General features: G+C 44.2%; 1 protein-coding gene across 1 annotated transcript in view; it reads left to right on the plus strand.

Moving 5' to 3' along the window:
- The window catches only part of slc25a26 (solute carrier family 25 member 26), a 55,374-nt gene that overhangs the window by 17,464 nt on the left and 19,839 nt on the right, over window positions 1-18,071 (plus strand). The window contains exon 6 of the mRNA XM_047583784.1: window positions 16,604-16,648. Coding sequence (XP_047439740.1) covers window positions 16,604-16,648 — 45 coding nt within the window. The remainder of the gene's footprint in view (window positions 1-16,603; window positions 16,649-18,071) is intronic.

Raw genomic sequence — 18,071 nt, forward strand, 5'->3', positions numbered from 1 at the left:
GACCCTTCTGTCCGATCCACTCTATGCGGCATCTATATCTCACGTCCACTTTATCCTGGAGTGACAGGGTAGAGTGAGAGCCGGGGGAGTGGAAGGACGATAAATCAGGGCTGTGCTAAAGCCAGACACGAGGAAGCACCCAGTAATTAGAGGTTAACCTAACTCTTTCATGAGAACCAGCGATTCACATCCTTCTCGCTTTCCTTTCCTCCTCTTCTTTTCCAAACCAGGCTTCTTTCATTTCTGTGGATTTATAGTAACGGTCAATTCCAAACTTACGACCGCCCCCTCAATTGGGTCTTGGAATGGTCGTCATATCGGACCCAGGCGAAGCTATCGCAAAGCAAAGCTCTCTGCAACGTTTTCCTGTTGCAGGTTTTTCTGTCGCACAAGCGCCCCTTTCCCCCCCGGGCCAGTCACATGAGGATCTCCAGAAGCAGCACCTGCTCCCCACAGCAAGCCAACCCCCCCCCACCTCCTCGGTTTCCTTAGCCGCAACCATCGCCTTGCTAGCAGCAGCAGTTACGACCCGAAAGCATCTGGAACTTAGCACCTGAATGTCAAGGGTCGCTCTGTGATGTCACTGCTTAATGTCCAATGAAAAAAAAAAAAAAAGAAATATAAAGTGTCACCGGCACCACAAGCATTTACCTCACTCAACCCCGGCAGAGGTTAGGAGCTCAAAACAATTCATAATTCAACACTCGTCTAGCTCCATGCTAAGCTGCAGCTGCTCCCTGAAACAAGTGGTTAAGTTAATAAAACCATTCAACTCATGTTGGATTCAGAGTTAACTTTTATTGATACAATTCCTTTCAGTAGCTATGGACGTCACATTTGTCTTGATAGTCATGTTCCCCAGAGGATGAGGCCTATAGACTTTGGTAATCCTTTGGCTTTCTGTTAAACCTCCACTCGAGATTGGGATGAGGTTCCTCTGTGGATTCATTTATCACGAATTGAGACCCTAACATGTAGGTCAAATTGGTTGGACATTTTGCACGCACTTAAGTGATTCCTTTACGTTTCCTCTGGCTCCACTTGACACTTCTGGTTTAGGGTCAAATGCCTCACCAATTACTGGATGGATTGTCATTGACACGTCATAGTGCCATTACAGGGACAAAAAAAAAAAAAAATACACACTTTGGAAGGTACTATGTTAATTGTGTTTGAATTTCCAGAAAGAACATTTTGAAAAGATTCATTTGTGTATTCAGTAATTTGGCTGAATAAATAAATAGATGTGTCACCGAACAACAAAGATCGTAGGTCCTTAAATGAAAGTAAGATGAAGTATGATGGCTAAAACATCCAACACAAGGCAGTGTGGGACTAAATAATGGGAGAGGTATTGAAGGAAATGGCCTTTCCAGATATGATGCATTGTTTTTTTTATTTATTTTTTTTTATTTTATTTGAGAGCCCAAAGGAAAAACATTTTGGGTCTGTGTTTGCAATCAAAAGACCTACTGACTCATTGACTAGGTGGATGATACAGTCGAGCGGCTTAGACGTCTTGTCCATAAAGGGGTTTTCAGTAACAATAGTGCAGCTCAGCTTTATGTCGTGCTGCCTTTTGTCAAGGCCTACAAGGGATTGATCAGGTCCATACATGGTCTTGTTTGACTGACTCATCTGTGTGTGTGTGTGCGTTTGTGCGCGTGCATGTGTGTGTGCGTGTGTGTGTGTGTGTGTGTGCGTTTTCAAACTGGTTGCGTCACTGCCAGTATACACTTTTCTCACTATGGTGTTTTCGTTATTTCCAGCTGTGCTGCTGCTGTGCTTATCTGATTCCCCGACTGATAAAGATATGCTTGTGTGTGTGTGTGTGTGTGTGTGTGTGTGTGTGTGTGTGAGTGTGAGTGTGAGAGAAAGAGAGAGAGTAAGAAATGTTGCAGTTGGCCTTCAGGCTAGGTTTGGTTGGTCGTATGTCTCTGGTCTGTGTTTTATTGCTGTGGGCATTGCTCCCAGAGAACAGGGTGTTTGTGTGTCTGCACTTCTACTATGTGCGTTTTTTTTATACAGGCATGTGTGAGTGCCATGCTGGAGATATCAAAGCTAGCTAGTCTCATTCTGTACTCCATTTTGTTCCCCCTCTTTTGAAGAGTGGCGTTTAACGGCCTTTAACGTAACGCCGCTGACGGTTCCGGCCACGGTCCAGCAGCCGCAAGGTGACGGCTCTGACGATGGCGCTGCGCATTAGTGATGCCATATTACAGTAAAGAGTAAGCCAAGATTAGCATATAGATGTTTTGGTTGGCAAATAGTTCAACCACAAATTTGCATGTACAGTTACGTGTACGGTTGTTATTGTCAGGTGGGGAGTTTGGGTTTCAGTAGGAACACCTGTGGGTATCGCCCACCCCTCAAACTTTCATGGCCTTCAAGGTCTGTAATGGCCAAATACTTACCAACAGTTAATGCATTTGGTCCCATTTCCTCAGTAATTGGTACACTAACAACTCATTACTGGCTACAGTAGACTCTAGACTTAAGGTAGACTCTAGACTCTCCCCTTCAGGGAGGGGTTTTCTAAATCTAAATGCAGTGAAAGCATGTTTTTGCCTTGGTGTTTTGTCTTTGGGTTTTTGCCTCAGTTTCTCTGATACACCAGCCAGGATGAATTCCTCCAATTACAGGTTAGTAGTTGGTTGGTACAGACCGTAGTCACATGAGTTTCAAGCAGGCATCACCCACAAATCTCCATCGTAAAAATTAGGGGCGTGTCGATACAGGTTTTTTACTTCCGATACCGTTATTTCAGTCTCGAATATTGGCTGATACCGATATCAGACCGAATCATACATACTTTTATTTCTTATTTTGTTGCGTGGAATGTTAGAAAAGTCTTGATCAAGTGATATTATTCCAACAGAGCACAATAGTCAGCAACAGATGTTTCAGACAGTGTTCTTTCTCATCTCCGCGAGAAGACAATCCTCATCCTGTTTTTTGTGATGCTGCTTCAAATGCGCGATGAGGTTGGTCGCGTTAAACTTCCCCGGTTCTGTACCACCACGGTAACTTGTGCATGAAAAGTTTTGCACTCAGTTACACTGTCTTTTGGGAACGTAGTATCGATTTTAAAATAAAAATTTAAAAAAGTTATAATTTGAGCCGATTGTGAATGACTTCCATTCCTGTCAAGTGGACAGGCAAGTAGCAGGGGCGAGCATGGTGGTAAAAACTTGAAACGCAATCAAAATTCCGAACTGACATTATGAGGCAGGAACTAATAAGCTGAACAAAGAGTAGGCGGTTTGAAAACTGTGCTTCGCCCCAGTTAGACATTCAGGGAACACGACCAATTTGCGAATTCATCTAATGAGACACCATGAAGTATTAGCACAGCCTGTTCATCCGAAGCAAACTACAGCATTTTATTTTCACATCTGTTCAGCGGCCCACAACTCTAGTGAGGATAGTAGCGGTAGTAGTAGTAGATGAGGTCTGTTCAGTGGAGTGTTCAAACAGTGGCACATATTTTTGTTCAAGCAGACAATTGTCAACTGTATTTTGACATTTAAGTGTCAAGAAACTTGATCCAGTCCAGTAAACTGGGATTTCAATTTAACTGAATTTGAATTAATGTTGTTTTTTCAACTCAAGTTTGTCCAGCAAATCATCACTGTTGTACATGTACACAACTTCGTAAAACTATGTAGCAATATTATAACATGGCAATAATATATCGTATCGTGACTGAAGTATTGTGATATGTATCGTATCGTGAAGTCCTTGCCAGTACCCACCCCTAGCCGATATAATCCGATACTCATTTTTTATTTTTTGTCGATATCGGACCGATATCCGATATCAATATCGGATCGGGACCCCCCCTAATAAAAACCTTAACTCCTCACCAGTCATTTAGAACTAGCTACTTAAAACCTGCTGGTGAAGCTTCTTCAAGAAACCCAACAATTGCAATTTCCTTTTTTTTTCCTTTTGCTTTTTGGACCGTGACCTACATGACTGAGAACATGTCTTATAACAAAGAAGCTAAACAAAGTATGAGAATATAAACTAACAATGTTTCTAAATACAGTCAGAGGTTTGGACGCACATACACATTCAAGGGCTTTTTGTCTATATTTTAATTTTCTGCCTCATTTGCTGGTAAGAAACTACAAACCACGCTCATGTGTAGCTTGAGCAGAACCAACCACACAGTTTTCTCTCTCCTCTCCCACGTCTCACTCCCGGGCCTCAGACAGATCCTCAAGCAGCCATACATCTTCCCCCCTGTCAACAGCTAATTGGTTGACCCTCGGGGCATCCTGTACCACAGCACATCACCATTCACTGCCTAATATGCCCTCCGCCACCGATGCCATATATCAGTGTCCGTGACAGATCAAACTGTCACGGCCCCAACGTAGTGAAAGAATACACATTTCATTGTCTTGAGAAGTCACCAGCATATTTCCCCCTATTTCCCTACTGCCAGTTTATTTACCATGTCTTCTCTCCACATTTTTTTTTTAAAATAAATATATATTGCACTCATCAGCTCATGTAAATGGCACTGCTCCTCCACAGGCTAGATTTCTCAACCCTCGTCCAAACACCCAGACAGAGCCGCATCGAACGTCTGCCAATAACAAGGTGTATGTGTTATTTTGCCCGTTCTTCTGTATCAACGTCCATTTTGAAGCAACGAGCTACACACACAGGTGGGAGGAAGAAAAAAAAAAAATCTCCAACACAACATAAATATTATTCAGAGTTTCTGGGAAGCATTTCTCTCATGTCGATGGAATTACTCCCGTTGAACCGCTGCCAGCGCGCTGTTTCTCTCCTCTCCCCTCCCCTCCCCTCCCCTCCACATCACCACTACCGCCACCTCCCTCTCCCTCCCTCCACCTCCCTCCCCCCACTCCACCTTAGAACAAGTCTTAATTTGTCAGAAATATTACTGCCGTGTGCCGAGGTTCGGCGGGCTGGGGCTGCTGATGGGAACGTGGGCCAGCTGCGATTTGCGGGAGAAGCGCCGGCGCTCAAGCCTCCTCCCTAGCTTGTTTAAACATACAAACACACGCACGCACGCACGCACACACACACACACACGCTCTGCACTGCCCTTGGCATTCAAAACTGTCAGGTGGAATTCTTCAGCAAGTGCAGTCACACTCACGCTAGTTTTTACAGCGCGGAGGAGCCGGGAAGTTTGGGATGAGTGATTGCTCGTCGCTTAAGGCTGAACACTCCTCATAGTTCCACCGTATAGGCCTTAAAGGGACATGCGCTCACGCGCACAACCGCGCGGCCTCCAAACGCTCCCTAACCTGTGACGAATTAACTTTTGCGGAGGTGCGCGGACCACAGGGGGGAGTTCTCCTTCGATTGTGCATTGTCAGTTTTGATGTGGCGTGTGATTTGTCTGCATCGGGGGGAGTTTAAAGACAGGTGTGTGTCGTGTTACCACGGAGAAACCGTACTGGGGTCTGCTCTCTGTAATCGGGAGAGCAGGCCTCAGCTTCCACTAACTAGAACTACACAACCAACCACCAAGAGAGAAGTAATCCAACCTTCCCCCACCTCTCTGTGTCTCCCTCCCTCAGGCCTCTCTGATGAAGTGAGAGGCCAAACACAGGCCCAGAGAGCCGGATCAGGCTCCTTCTATCGATTGACCTTTTTTTTTTTTTTTTTTTAATGTGTTTGTTTATTTATTTAAAAGGACCCGAACCCCTCTGTCCCTGAGGTGTACTTAGGTGCAACCCCCCTCCCCTCCCCTCCCTTCTCCTCTCACCCCCTCAGCACACATGAACAGACACACACAGCCCCTCTGTCTCTCTTACAGGACCGTACACATACAGATTCCTCCCATGTTTTGTCAGGGTTTTTTGCAGCGTCACCGCCGGGTGCGCGGCGTTGTCGTCACTGCAGTTACTAGGTGTGACATTAGCTCGGACGCATATATGCTCGCACGACTCGGGTCCCGTGTTTAGTAGCGTGACGTGCATCCTGCCCGTAATAGGGTAATTATTAACGGCGCATATGATGCACGGCTTGAAGAGGCGCCATTTTGGAAGGTTTCATGGCTTAGTTTAACCGGCTCCGTTTATAATTCCGTTTTCTACGGAAGCCCTAAGCGGCCATGTGTTCGCATATGATTATTTTTCCATTTGCCTGTGATAACGAGTTCATTTCCTCTGTTTTATCAAGATCTCAAGTTAATCATCTCGTTATCTCAGGAAAATAAAGCTAATTGGAGAGAGTTCCATCATGCTGACTGATGGCTGCCCTCAACACTATAATGTAGTGAAATAATAGGCTAATATAACAGATCTACTGTAAGGAAATTTGTTTTGTGCTTTGATGTTTGGTAGATAACCATTAGGTTTCTGGAGATCTCGAGAAAACAAAGGTTTATTTCCCCAAAATAATGAGATAACTCGAGATCTTCAGAAAAATGATGTATGGAAGCTTGGCCGATTAGGGCTTCCATACATTTCATGTCATTAAACTCCCAACATTAGTTTGAGTGCTTAAAGTGTCAGATGATGATGGTCATTATCAGTTTATAATAATCTATATTAGTCTGTATTATAGTGTATATACTGATTAAAGTTTAGGGCTGGGAATCGCTGCTAATTTCATGAATCCATTCTGTTTCTCATAGTCCCAATTTAGGGCTCCTTCAGTTTTGAAATAATTTGCTTATTTGTGAAACAGATTGAAGTAACACAAAACCACTGACATTAGTTTTTGTGTTAATTTTGTCTCTCAAATGATTAAAATTTAAAAAATATATACGTGTGTGTGTGTGTGTGTGTGTGTGTGTATATATATATATATATATATATTTTTTTTTTAATAATTTAGCCTAATAGTTTAAACCATTTTAATGGAACATTTTGCAGAATTGTGATATAGGGCCAGAAATAGGTCAGATATTATAAAATAAAATAAAAGCATATTTTTATCTTCTGAACATATGGTAAAAAAAATAAAAAATCAACTACTCAACGTTTAGGTTTTGCTATCAGTAGTTATTCTGACATGAGCAAAGCTTTTGTTTAATGCTACGTTATTTTCTCTAACGGTTATAAATGGTATTATTTTACGTTCATTTTCTGCACATAGTTTGCATATCGTGATCATAAAATATGTTTGAGTCCACTCTCCCGGCCCCATTTGGATTTCAAACACAGTCCAGCTGGAGTTATTTTAGGGAAGTAACTGCTGCCCCCGCTGAATTTCTACTCAGAGCTCAGGGTGTTGCAACATGCATCCATATCGTGTGTCAGTCATACTTCGTTATAATAACACTAACCAGCGAGCGCCCCGTGCGTATTTGCGTTCTGCTGATTTGCTTGTGGCTGTTGGCGCGCATTCACTCGTGCAGGTTTTAGTGATTGTTTTTGTATTTTTGTTTTCGTGAGCCCTTGCGTGCTTGACTTGTGCTCGTGTGTGCTTTGAGATTGTCCGACGGGTCTGGCTTCTTCAAACTTGTTCGACTTTTTAGAGGCTGCGGTTGAACCCTTGGCACAACAATGTACGGAATAGTTCAACACCACCTGCCTCTCTGACAAGATTCATGACTTTTATCAGCATTAAACATATTAAAATCTGATCTCTGGATATTTGGCATCGGCGTGCCACCGCAGCAAGTTCCTTGTCATACTTTCGTGACACGCAGCAAGTGGAATGTGGGTGTGTCAGGATGTTTGTGTGAGAAGTGTGTGTGTGTGTGTGTGCGCACTTCTCGGGGAAGTGAATCCAGCTTGCAGTCCTGCTGCATTAGCAGGTAATAAATGTGGACTTAGGCTGTAGGCTTTGCTCTGCCTGTCTGCCTCGTTCGTATGTTTGGTGTGTGCGCGCGTGTGCATGTCGTGGTCTTCACATGGCCCTAGTGATTCTTCACTTTGAATGAGGCTGCTGCTGAATGCTTCACCATATGCTCCCATCTGCTTTCTTTTAAAATCTCTCCTCTCCTCTCCTCTCCTCTCCTCTCCTCTCCTCTCCTCTCCTCTCCTCTCCTCTCCTCTCCGTTGCTTCTCAATTTCAACACTTTCGGTGACTCACTATTTCTTAAAAATCACTAGTAAGGAGTCATCGTTTATACAATTTTGTGTATAAACCGAATATGAGACAGTGCTCATGGTCTCATTTGAAATGGTACATTCGGTAATTTCCAGTTTCACAGGTTCGGGAGTTTTTGCCAAATGGACTTGGAATGGCCGCTCGATATCAAGCAGTAACAGAAGATCCACCAGACTTCTCTGGCTCATAAATCATTGGCTCTTTTGCTCATTTGCTGCACATCTGGTGGCAAGAACAGAGCAGAATGTGGTTGGGTTCAGGATTGCACCATAGTGTCTTGACTGAGTTAGATTGCGAGCTGTGTCTGGGATTTCATAATATAACAGTAAAATCTGTAAGGGGGTCCCTTACTGTCATTGTAACGACTGTAAATAATGTCATATTGTAATGACTGTAAATATACAGCCTATACAGGCTGTGTGAAACCGTGGTGCAAGTTCACACAGCTTTGTGCAAAGTGGGAGTCTGTCCATGTTTTGCACAAGGCTCGGATTTCTGCACTAAAGCAATTGCCTGGAAAAGTGATTGGCTGTTTGGTGCTATAGCTGGGTGATCCACTTAGACTAGACATGCCAAATTCAAGGCCTGGAATAATCAGAATCAGCTCACAGGTATTTTGCGTTTTGGCATCAGGCAGGTACGTCAGTGGCGTACGGTTAAAAGCTGAAGCCTAAAGGACACGTTCTCACTCTTAGACCACTCACAACGAACTGACTGCATGGGTTTATATCAGCCTGCTAAATGTAGAAAAGGCAGAAAAAGTGAGATTTTCATTTATTCCCATATGTCGCCTTCATCTGTTGAGTCTGTTTGCTTGCTGAAGGCAATGGGGGGATGTGTAAACATGTGACCATACAGTATATAAAGCTGCTTTCCTAACCACTACTCCACCATTCGCCACAGGTAAATGCAGTGGGGATGGTTATAGTCGGGATATTGGGATTTAGTCAACATAAATAGTGGTCATCCTGTTTTTGCTGATTTAAATATTTGGACATAGTAAAAGTCTCTAGTTAGCTAACCACATATTGCTTAATATTGCGTAATTTTAATAATTATTTTGGTTCAATGTTTGAAGTTGGTTTTAGAGTGCCATCCTACAGTAGCAGAGCAGCGCTGAGGACTGTGGTACCTTTTTTCTTTTTTCTTTTTTTTTTTTGGAAAGAATCTCCTGGAAAAGATGAATAACGTCTCTCATCTGTCTGTTTGGCCATCTATACATTTGTCTTCTTGTCTCTTAATATCAATCTCTCTTCCCATTTCTCTCCTTCTTAATGCTTCATTAGTATGCAAAGGCTGTGGTATGACCTATTAAAAGTCATTTGTCAAATTGCAGCCAACTGGCCTGCCTGCAATCAGCCTCAATGTGAATATATTTTGACATGTGTTTTTCCTGCCCTCCGCTGAGTGCCTAAGGACCTGTGACAGGCCGGAGCCTCTCTGAATACTAATAAAGTTAGAACTAATACAGTTGGCAAGGACGCACACACACATACACGCACAGAAACGGGAGCACTGTCAGCAGAATGACACAGCAGACTCAATCTCCATATTTGCGTAATATTGTACCTGACAGTCACAGCAAGTGGCGCTGTCATCTCTGATCACTTCCAAAATGCTTCAGCCGGCAAACATATAATGCCGCTCTTCACACGCGCATGCACATGGGCGGAAATACGATTAAGCACGGCAGTATATTCATGCAAAAAGCGAGAGCCGTACACATGCAGGATAGCATGTTTGCGTGACGGCTTTGTGTGTTTCCCAGCAGTGGAATCCTGTCCCTGGAGGACGGCTGGATGACACAGATGTTTGTGGAGCAGATGCTGCTGAACTCCTGGAACTCTGGATTCTTCTGCGGTTGCAGAAGTCGCTGAACCATAGTTTTACATTATTTTGTCGAGAAAGATTTACAGTGGCAAACACAGAGGTGACCGGTTGTAATCCGTAATATTTAATTTGGACTGTGAAATGACAGCAGCTGCATATTAGGGGAAGGGAGAGATCACCAGTGTAGTAGTGCGATCGGACACAAATCTGCCATTTATCTGCGACTGGCAGAGTCCGTTGCCAGTTAATTATTAGTGTTTTTGATCAATGGCATGTCAATTTGTAATTTTATGGTTTTCCTCCATGAGACCCGTAAAATTCAGTTCAAAGAAAAGCCAGTTGGGACATATTAAGAACGTTCTTATTGTTCTGATTCACTAATTTCACACAGAGGGCAATGACTAAATGACAGTGACGCCATCTTTAGTGGTTGCTGTCTGATCTACAGCAATTTAGGAACCATATAACTTTTACCTCTGAACGTCTCTTGTTAATAGACGAAGTAAAGGGAGGGGGGTAGATACTATTTAATAAAGTAAATGCAGACATGATAAGAGAGTAAAACAAAATCCCAGGACTGCTGGGACTACCAAGGATTTCCACACCAATCAAGCGAAGAGGGGTCCCGTCCGACTGGTGAGCGTGGGAATACCGCTTTCCTGAAGTTGGCCGGTCAAAAAAGTTTAAATTAGTTGCAGAGCATGGGCCAATTTAAATTGTAATCCATTAACAATTGTCCAACTACTTCATTCTGAACTGCGTCAACTGAACAAATCAGTAAACTCAGGGGATCACCAAAATCAAAAGGATTAATCGTCTTTGGACTGCTACAGCATTGGTCTTTACAACATTCTTGGACAAACCATATGATATTTGAGATATTTCAGTGTACATGACAAGAAAGCCTAAGTAAACAGCATGTTTTCCCATTGCGGTCGTCTTTATCCTTCAAAAAGGAATGGCCTTCCATTCTTTCAGTGTGTGTTGTGTGTGTGTTTTCGTAGAGATTTTTATGTCAAGTGGCAGGTCTTGTTTGCAGACCTCAACAACGTGTTAAACGCACTGGGTGTGTTCATCTCCCCGGCTGCCGCTATGATTCGGTTGTTGTTCATGCAGCCGTAGAAGTGCACTGATTGGCTCAAGCTGGAGTTGAGTGAGCTAGCAAACTTTTGGCAGGCAGAGGGAAACCTCAGTCATTTTCAATGGACATAAACATCACTGCTGCTCTGCCTTCAGGGAAGCATTTTCTCCTGCAGACTAATCCTTTAAATACCAGCCACACATTAAATGTCTGCAACACTATACTTATGTGAGCAATTAAAAGCCACGCTTCCTTATTGTGATCATTTGTTTGCACGTTTCTGATCGTCTCTTTTTCACGATTCGGTGGTGAGATTCGGTTTTTCTGTGGCTACGTGACGCAGACTTTCTTTTCCATTGTTTAAAGACATTTTAAGAAGCCCAATCTGTTTTATAACGCAACAATTATTCAGACACACACGCAGTGAGTTTAAATTGGCTTCACAGAGCTGAATAGGCCACGGTAGCTGAAGCATTATACGAGGTAGAGGGAGTTAGCGTTGGGGAGCAGCGTGTGGTTTGTGCTGCCGGCTGTCTTCGTGCTAGCCCAGCGTAGAATGGCCCTGGCTGCTTGCACGGTTGCGCGCTGGTCTAGCATGACATAGCTGAGGTCAAAATGTGTCCTCAACGCTTGTGGCAGACCTTTCTGTAACTCGAGAATATCGAAACCATGCGGTGCTCCCAGTGGTAAACGTTTGCAGAAAGTGTTCCTTCTTGAATTCAGGTTCAGCACATGCAACCATTTTCAACCAGGTGGCCCTACACAGCATCGTAGAGCAGCACGCTGAGCCTCTGAGTCACACAGTATACCACTAACTACTTGTACAATGAATTAATCTTCACCCACTTAGGTGATTGGAGCCAGATAAAAATGCGACTTCTGTATGCTTTAAGTATGTTTTTCTCACTTGGACCGTGTGTGTATTCCACTTTAACGCAATTACACAGTGATCTATCCGAATTAAACTTTTACAGACTTTAATGATCCATAGATGGTCATAGTTAATGTGTAGCTGGCCACTGTGTCTGTGAAGGTTCCCAGTCATCCAGGTCACGGTAGTCCAGAAGGTATTTGAAGAAAGGCAACTGGACTTGTAGAATTTCTTGAAGACGTTTCGCCTCTCGTCCGAGTAGCTTCTTCAGTTCTGAGAGACTAGTGGGAAGTTGAGGTTTAAATAGGAAAACTCCCGTACGTGGCTGGTGTATCGGAGAAACTGAGGACAATTTTCAGAAAACACCACATTCCAGTTTATTTCAAACCTGGCAACACACTTAGACAGAAACTGGTCAAAGACAAACCCCCCAGGCAAAAACAGAGTAATGTAGTGCATGCTGTTCAGTGCAGTGAGGAATGTCCAGACTTGTACATTGAGGAAACCAAACAACCCAACTACAAACGCATGGCCCAACACAGGAGAGCCAGCTCATCAGGGAACGATTCAGCGGTCCACCTATACCAGAAGGGCAAAGGCAACATCAAAGTCTTAGCCAGAGATGACAGATGGTTTGAGAGGAGTAAATGAAGCCATCTATGTCAAATTGGAGAAACCGTCTCTAAACAGAGGAGGTGGACTGAGATTTAATCTGCCATCAGTTTACAATACAGTCTTGACTTCTGTCCCCAAGAAGTTTCAACACCATTCACACCTTGAGACTGGAGGCTCCCGCTGACAATGGCTTTGTTAGAGCGCCTTTCATAGCGTAAGTAGCTTAAGCACAGGTAAGTACTCAGCCGTTAATTCCTGTTTAAGCCTCAATTTCCCACCAATCTCTCAGAACTGAAGAAGCTACTTGGATGAGTGGCGAAATGTCTTCAAGACGGCAAATTTCCCTACTCAGTGGTACGGGGACTTAAGAATAACAGCAGGTCTCTAAGAAACCTGTCGTCCTAATTATCTTTCTTCACTTACGATTGCAAGGAAAGAAAGGATGTGAGCAGCGCCAAGCCTAACAAGTACACGAGGGTGATGCACACGTCCACAGATACCTCCCCTCAAAAACAGAAGGAAATTTGCTTTTGCTAAACAGAAATGAGTAGACTTTTGGTTACTTTTCATTGGATAGTGCAGTAGTCCAGTGTCCCTAACCCTTCTTTCAGCCTCGTCCACATATAAAGCAATTTGCTCGTCGCACATCGTTTTATCCCTGGCAGTCAGTTGCTCTGGTAGCCATCTTGTATGTTTCCCACCCAAGATGTTTCAGCAGTAAAACTAGCAAAGCATAAACGGACATTATGGATCATGGAGAACTGGCTCATCTGGCAGCCAACAGGTTATTTGGCCGTCTTGGGCTAAATCACATTGGGATCTCAAATTTGGGATTAGTTGAACTTGCTACAAGCCCGTTCGTTGAATTTGCCTCCCTGTCCTCTTTGTCTCTTCACGATTCTCGATTCGCTGCTTCATTCACCTCCCTTCGCTACACAACACAACATCAGGATAAAGCATTACCCTGGTATGTCAGAGCATGTTGATGCGAGATTTGCATAAAGCATTATGGTATAAAATCTAGCTCACATATCCTCAAGCCTGTGTAATAAAGAGACACGTTGGACTGGATTTGGCTGTACGTCACATGAGTCAGGTTCACACTTGTTTGAAACATGTGCTCTCAGCCCTTCTTTAACTCGGAATAGCTTTTCAATTTTAATCAGACGTCACATGGCGCTCAGATGTTTCGTTTCTGCCGGGCAGCGGCGCACGCACACACACACACACACACACACACACACACGCGCGCACACACAGCATGCACAATGTGCCAAGGGTGTCAAACCAAGTCATAAATCACCAGTGGATCATTCTTTCCAGATCCTCTGCTGAACCCATCTGTCTTTCTCTTTCTCTCTCCTAGGTGTCTTTTTTTTTGCTCAGAAATTTTCTATAATAATTATTTAAACATTTACTAGGCACTGTGTATTAGCTTCATTTCAGATTAATTTAAAACAACAACACGTTGAAGACAATTGTGAAACAGAATGTAAACATGTTAAGGAGCGGTTGTGGTACTGCAGACATTAGCACTTTTACATCTGTTATATGCACAAGTGGTCCAAAAGTTCTAAAGTATAAATATTAAATGAGTGAGGACATGCTGTATGTTTACTCAGGATAACTTTCCAGTTTAATAGCAGTGGTCACCCCGACACCTCCCCTCGCTTTGTCTGTGCCTTCCTCTCTTCCAGGCCTGGAAAAGCAGAGCTCATCAGGGTGGTAATAAAAGACAGGTGCACTTTTATAGCACTCCACTTTCAGGGGGCTGGATACCAGACTTACAGTACGTCAAATAAAGTTTTTAGATAATCTCCGAGGACTGAGGGAATTTGCTCCTGTCTGCCCGGATAGACCAGATGGCCGAACGCTTCTGTCTCTCCACATACCAGTCTGGCTTTATCAAGCAAGAGCTTTACGAAAAATTATCAGCTATACATCCCCACTTCCTCTTCGTTGACATTAGTAATACCATAATCTTAATGCTGTGTTTGCATTCAACACATTCGGACAGCGGGTCATTTATCATTTGATAATATGATGAATTAAAGTGGTAATGTGGTGCATTTCAGTGCTGGTTGACTTGGCAGCACCTGTAGTTAGTGTGGGGAGTTTTTGGGGAGAGCAAAACAAATTATCCTTTTGCCAAAGAGGTCAGATACAAATTAGTCTTTTTCCATTGTTCTGTTTTTGTGGTGGTAAGTGCTGACAGACAAACATTTGTAAATAGTGAAATATGTAAATACAGCAATAATTTCGTCAGTCTACCATAGGCTCCTCACCAGGTATTGTCCTGGTTTCTTACCATTGTTAGTATGTGCTGTTCTTTACCATTTGTGGTATTTTTCCTAAGTTAACATTTAACTCTTAGTCGGTGCACATTGTTCTGTTTCCACACAGTTTGGTGATATCATTGCAAAGTGGTGGCAGTAGCTCAGGAGTTAGAGGAGGTCGTCCAACAACCGAAAGGTTGGCGACCTGTCCCTAGTCTTTCCGTTGTGTCCTTGGGCAAGGCGCTTAACCCACCTCGCCCCCAGGTGTGTGCTCCCTGGTGTGTGATTGCGAGTGAGTGATGGTGGTGGTGGTGGTCTAAGAGGCCGTAGGTGCAAATTGGCAGCCACGTTTCCGTCAGCCTGCCCCACGGCAGCTGTGACTACTGAGGTAGTTTACCACCACCAGGGTGTGGCTGTGTGAGCCAATGAATAAAGCATCGAATGAGCATCTAAAAATGAAAAGTGCTATAAAACCAATGCGCTATATTGTGGAATGAGTTTATTATAATATACGCATATAGGCCTATTTGTTCAGTGTCCTGGTAATGACGGGAGAAAGTGTTTGAAACCTCGTTGTGTTTAGTTTTAGAATAATGGGGGTGGGATTAAATAAGTTTTCTTCTACCCGCCTATTTTCTACCGTAAATTAATGAACTTTAATATTGAGTCTGCATGTTTTCTGTTGAAAGCGTTGCTACTGTACACACGCCATTTGTGTTGCAAAACATTAAATAAATGGGAGAAAAAAAAACTGAAGGCGCGCTCCTGCCTCAAAAGGAGAGAACTTACTGTGGTAGTATTGGTCCAAGGATAACATTTGTTCACACCGCTCTGGGCTGAGACCACCCGTCCTAACCGGCCTCGAGGTGAAAACACCAAGTTGCCTTTAAAACTTCCAATTCCAAGTCATCACCAACGCTCTCATATCCATCTCTCAAAAAGCCGATACCCTTTCATTTACTCCGCTTCGGATTGAGTGTTTATATGAGGTCAGTTCATCTGGACTAAGCGCTTAATAATGTTCATTATGTGGTGTAAACACAGCTCACGCATTGTGTTTGTGCCCCGGCTGACTCACGGCTGGATCCAGTTTTTACCGACGTGCGAACGTAGTCACAGGGAGCACGTAGGTGGAGGCTGCGCGGACGCATGAATGCTCCTCTTGTTGCTGGGATCAGAGGGCCGATGACACGACTCGGTGTCGCTTTATTTATTCCAGTCTTTGCTTTTGTTTTTCTTCCAGCTCCTTCTTCCCGTCCCGCTGTGACGTTCCGGCAGCGCTAGATGACAGGATGCGGATGTCGGGTGTTTGTGTGTGCACGGGAGAGCGTCCGCGTCTTTTCAAAGCTAGCGTTTTTTTTTGTGCGTCTTTCCGTGTGTGAGTTTACATTAAGTGTGTGTGTGTGTGTGTGTGGTCTGTGTGTTATTTGCCCCCTTTGCCTTGGCACTGCCATCGATTTCCTCCCGCTGTAACTTCCTGCCTGAGCCGATTGAGTGTTTCCAGTGGCAACACACACACACACACACACACACACACACACACACTGGAGACCCTCCCTCCATCCCTCTATTCCTCTCCCCAACTTTGCTCCGTCCTTCCATCCATCCGTCCATCCATCCATCCATCCATCCATCTATCTATCCGTTCGGGACTGCCAGACCACAGCCCTTCTCATTCATTAATCATCAGCAGTGAGAGGGAACAAGGGAGCAGTCAGACGAGTGAGAGGAAACAGAGAGAGGTGGCAGGAATGACAAGTGCAAGCGATTGGAGGTTAAAGATGAAACTTGAACCTCCAGGAAAAAAAAAAAAGAAGAAAAAAAAAACTAATGCTGACATAATCCAGATGATTAAAACCCTCTGCGTTTGTTTTTCAGATCCCGTTCTCTCTGGTGCAGTTTCCACTCTGGGAGTATTTGAAGGTAAGCGCATCTGTTCCCTATTTTTTGTTTGGTTTTTATTGTTTGTGCCTGTGTCACCCCTCCACCACTCCCCCCCATGCCATCATTTACAGTGATTACTCCCCGTGATAAATTCGCAGTAAAGCACTGTGGCACATTTACAGCGGGCTGACCCCCCCTCCCCCTGCGTTCCCCTGTATCGTTGCGGCAGGCGAAAATGGGACTTTACATCCCCGGTTTAATGTTTTGTCACGACCGCCATCAAACCATCCCTCAGTTTATCATGAGCTCCGAGCATACCCGTCCCTCCGCATCTCTCTTATTCTAGCGTCCTTAATGTCCTTTTTCCCCCCGCCTCTCTTTTCATTGCGTGGCCCTGAACACATAAAAAGCCGTTTCTCTTTGAAAAGACGGCGTTTTGTTGGCGTGACATCATGTCTCAAGGGCGCGAGAGGCGGACAGTCAAACATTCCATCAATGTTGGGAGCTAACGGTGGAACAATGCGCCGCACAGCTGTGCGCGCGCGCACGCTCTGCGTTTGCTGGGGTTAGACTTTTGCCGTCCACAAGTGTCTCTTTGTCCCTCAGTCAAAGGCCCCCTCTCTCCGGGCCATCTGGACACATCCGTTGGTGGAGAGCTCCGCTGCAGTAATCCGGACCTCTCCTATCGACTCCTCTCCTCTCCCGACAGCTAGCCAGCTAGCCCCCGAGGAGGCTCTCGACCAAACAGGTCGTTACCGCCGCTCCTCCGCAGTGACCACCGCGACGTTCAGAGACTTTCTCAAACCAAAATAATGTGATTTAGTTTTGAAAAATGCCAGAGTGAAGGGATTTGCGAGAGTGCCTGTGTGTGGCACGATCTCCCATCTGCTTTGCGGGATAGTAATGTGCTGTGTTATGGCCTTTTCCATTTTATTTCACACTGAGCCAGCACAGCTGTCAGAGAGACAAAAAAAAAAAAAATAGAGGAGGAGAAAACCAACCAAACCGAGGCTGTGGGCTTGTTAGGAGAGGAGAAAGCACCTGAATTCTTCTGTGGAGTTCAGTCAGTTCAGGTGATTATGAGTTAGCAAAATAAGTTACGTTTGGAGGCTTTAATAAATCACGAGAGACTTTTACACATTGTTCTCTGCAGTGAGATTTAGAGCCTGTTCACACCAGGCTTTTAGTGTCCATGTGAATAATTCTCACAGTTCTTTCAAACATTAATTGCACAAGATTGCGGTTTTCGCTTGGTTGTTTTTCCCAACAGCAACAGTAGAATGAGGCTCGCAGTTATTTCCATGTGTCCTGACCTCAAAAATAACATAAGCAAAACAGGAGGGTGTAACACATCTAGGTTAGAATTGAACACCAACAGAGAGCCACAAAAAATCCAAGGAATTCTGAGCGAAAGACGTGATGGGAACTCAAACCGGGCCGGGGAGATGCATATGCGGCGTCT

This window comes from Mugil cephalus, chromosome 4, assembly GCF_022458985.1.
Source record: "Mugil cephalus isolate CIBA_MC_2020 chromosome 4, CIBA_Mcephalus_1.1, whole genome shotgun sequence".
In the NCBI taxonomy this organism is placed as follows: domain Eukaryota; kingdom Metazoa; phylum Chordata; class Actinopteri; order Mugiliformes; family Mugilidae; genus Mugil; species Mugil cephalus.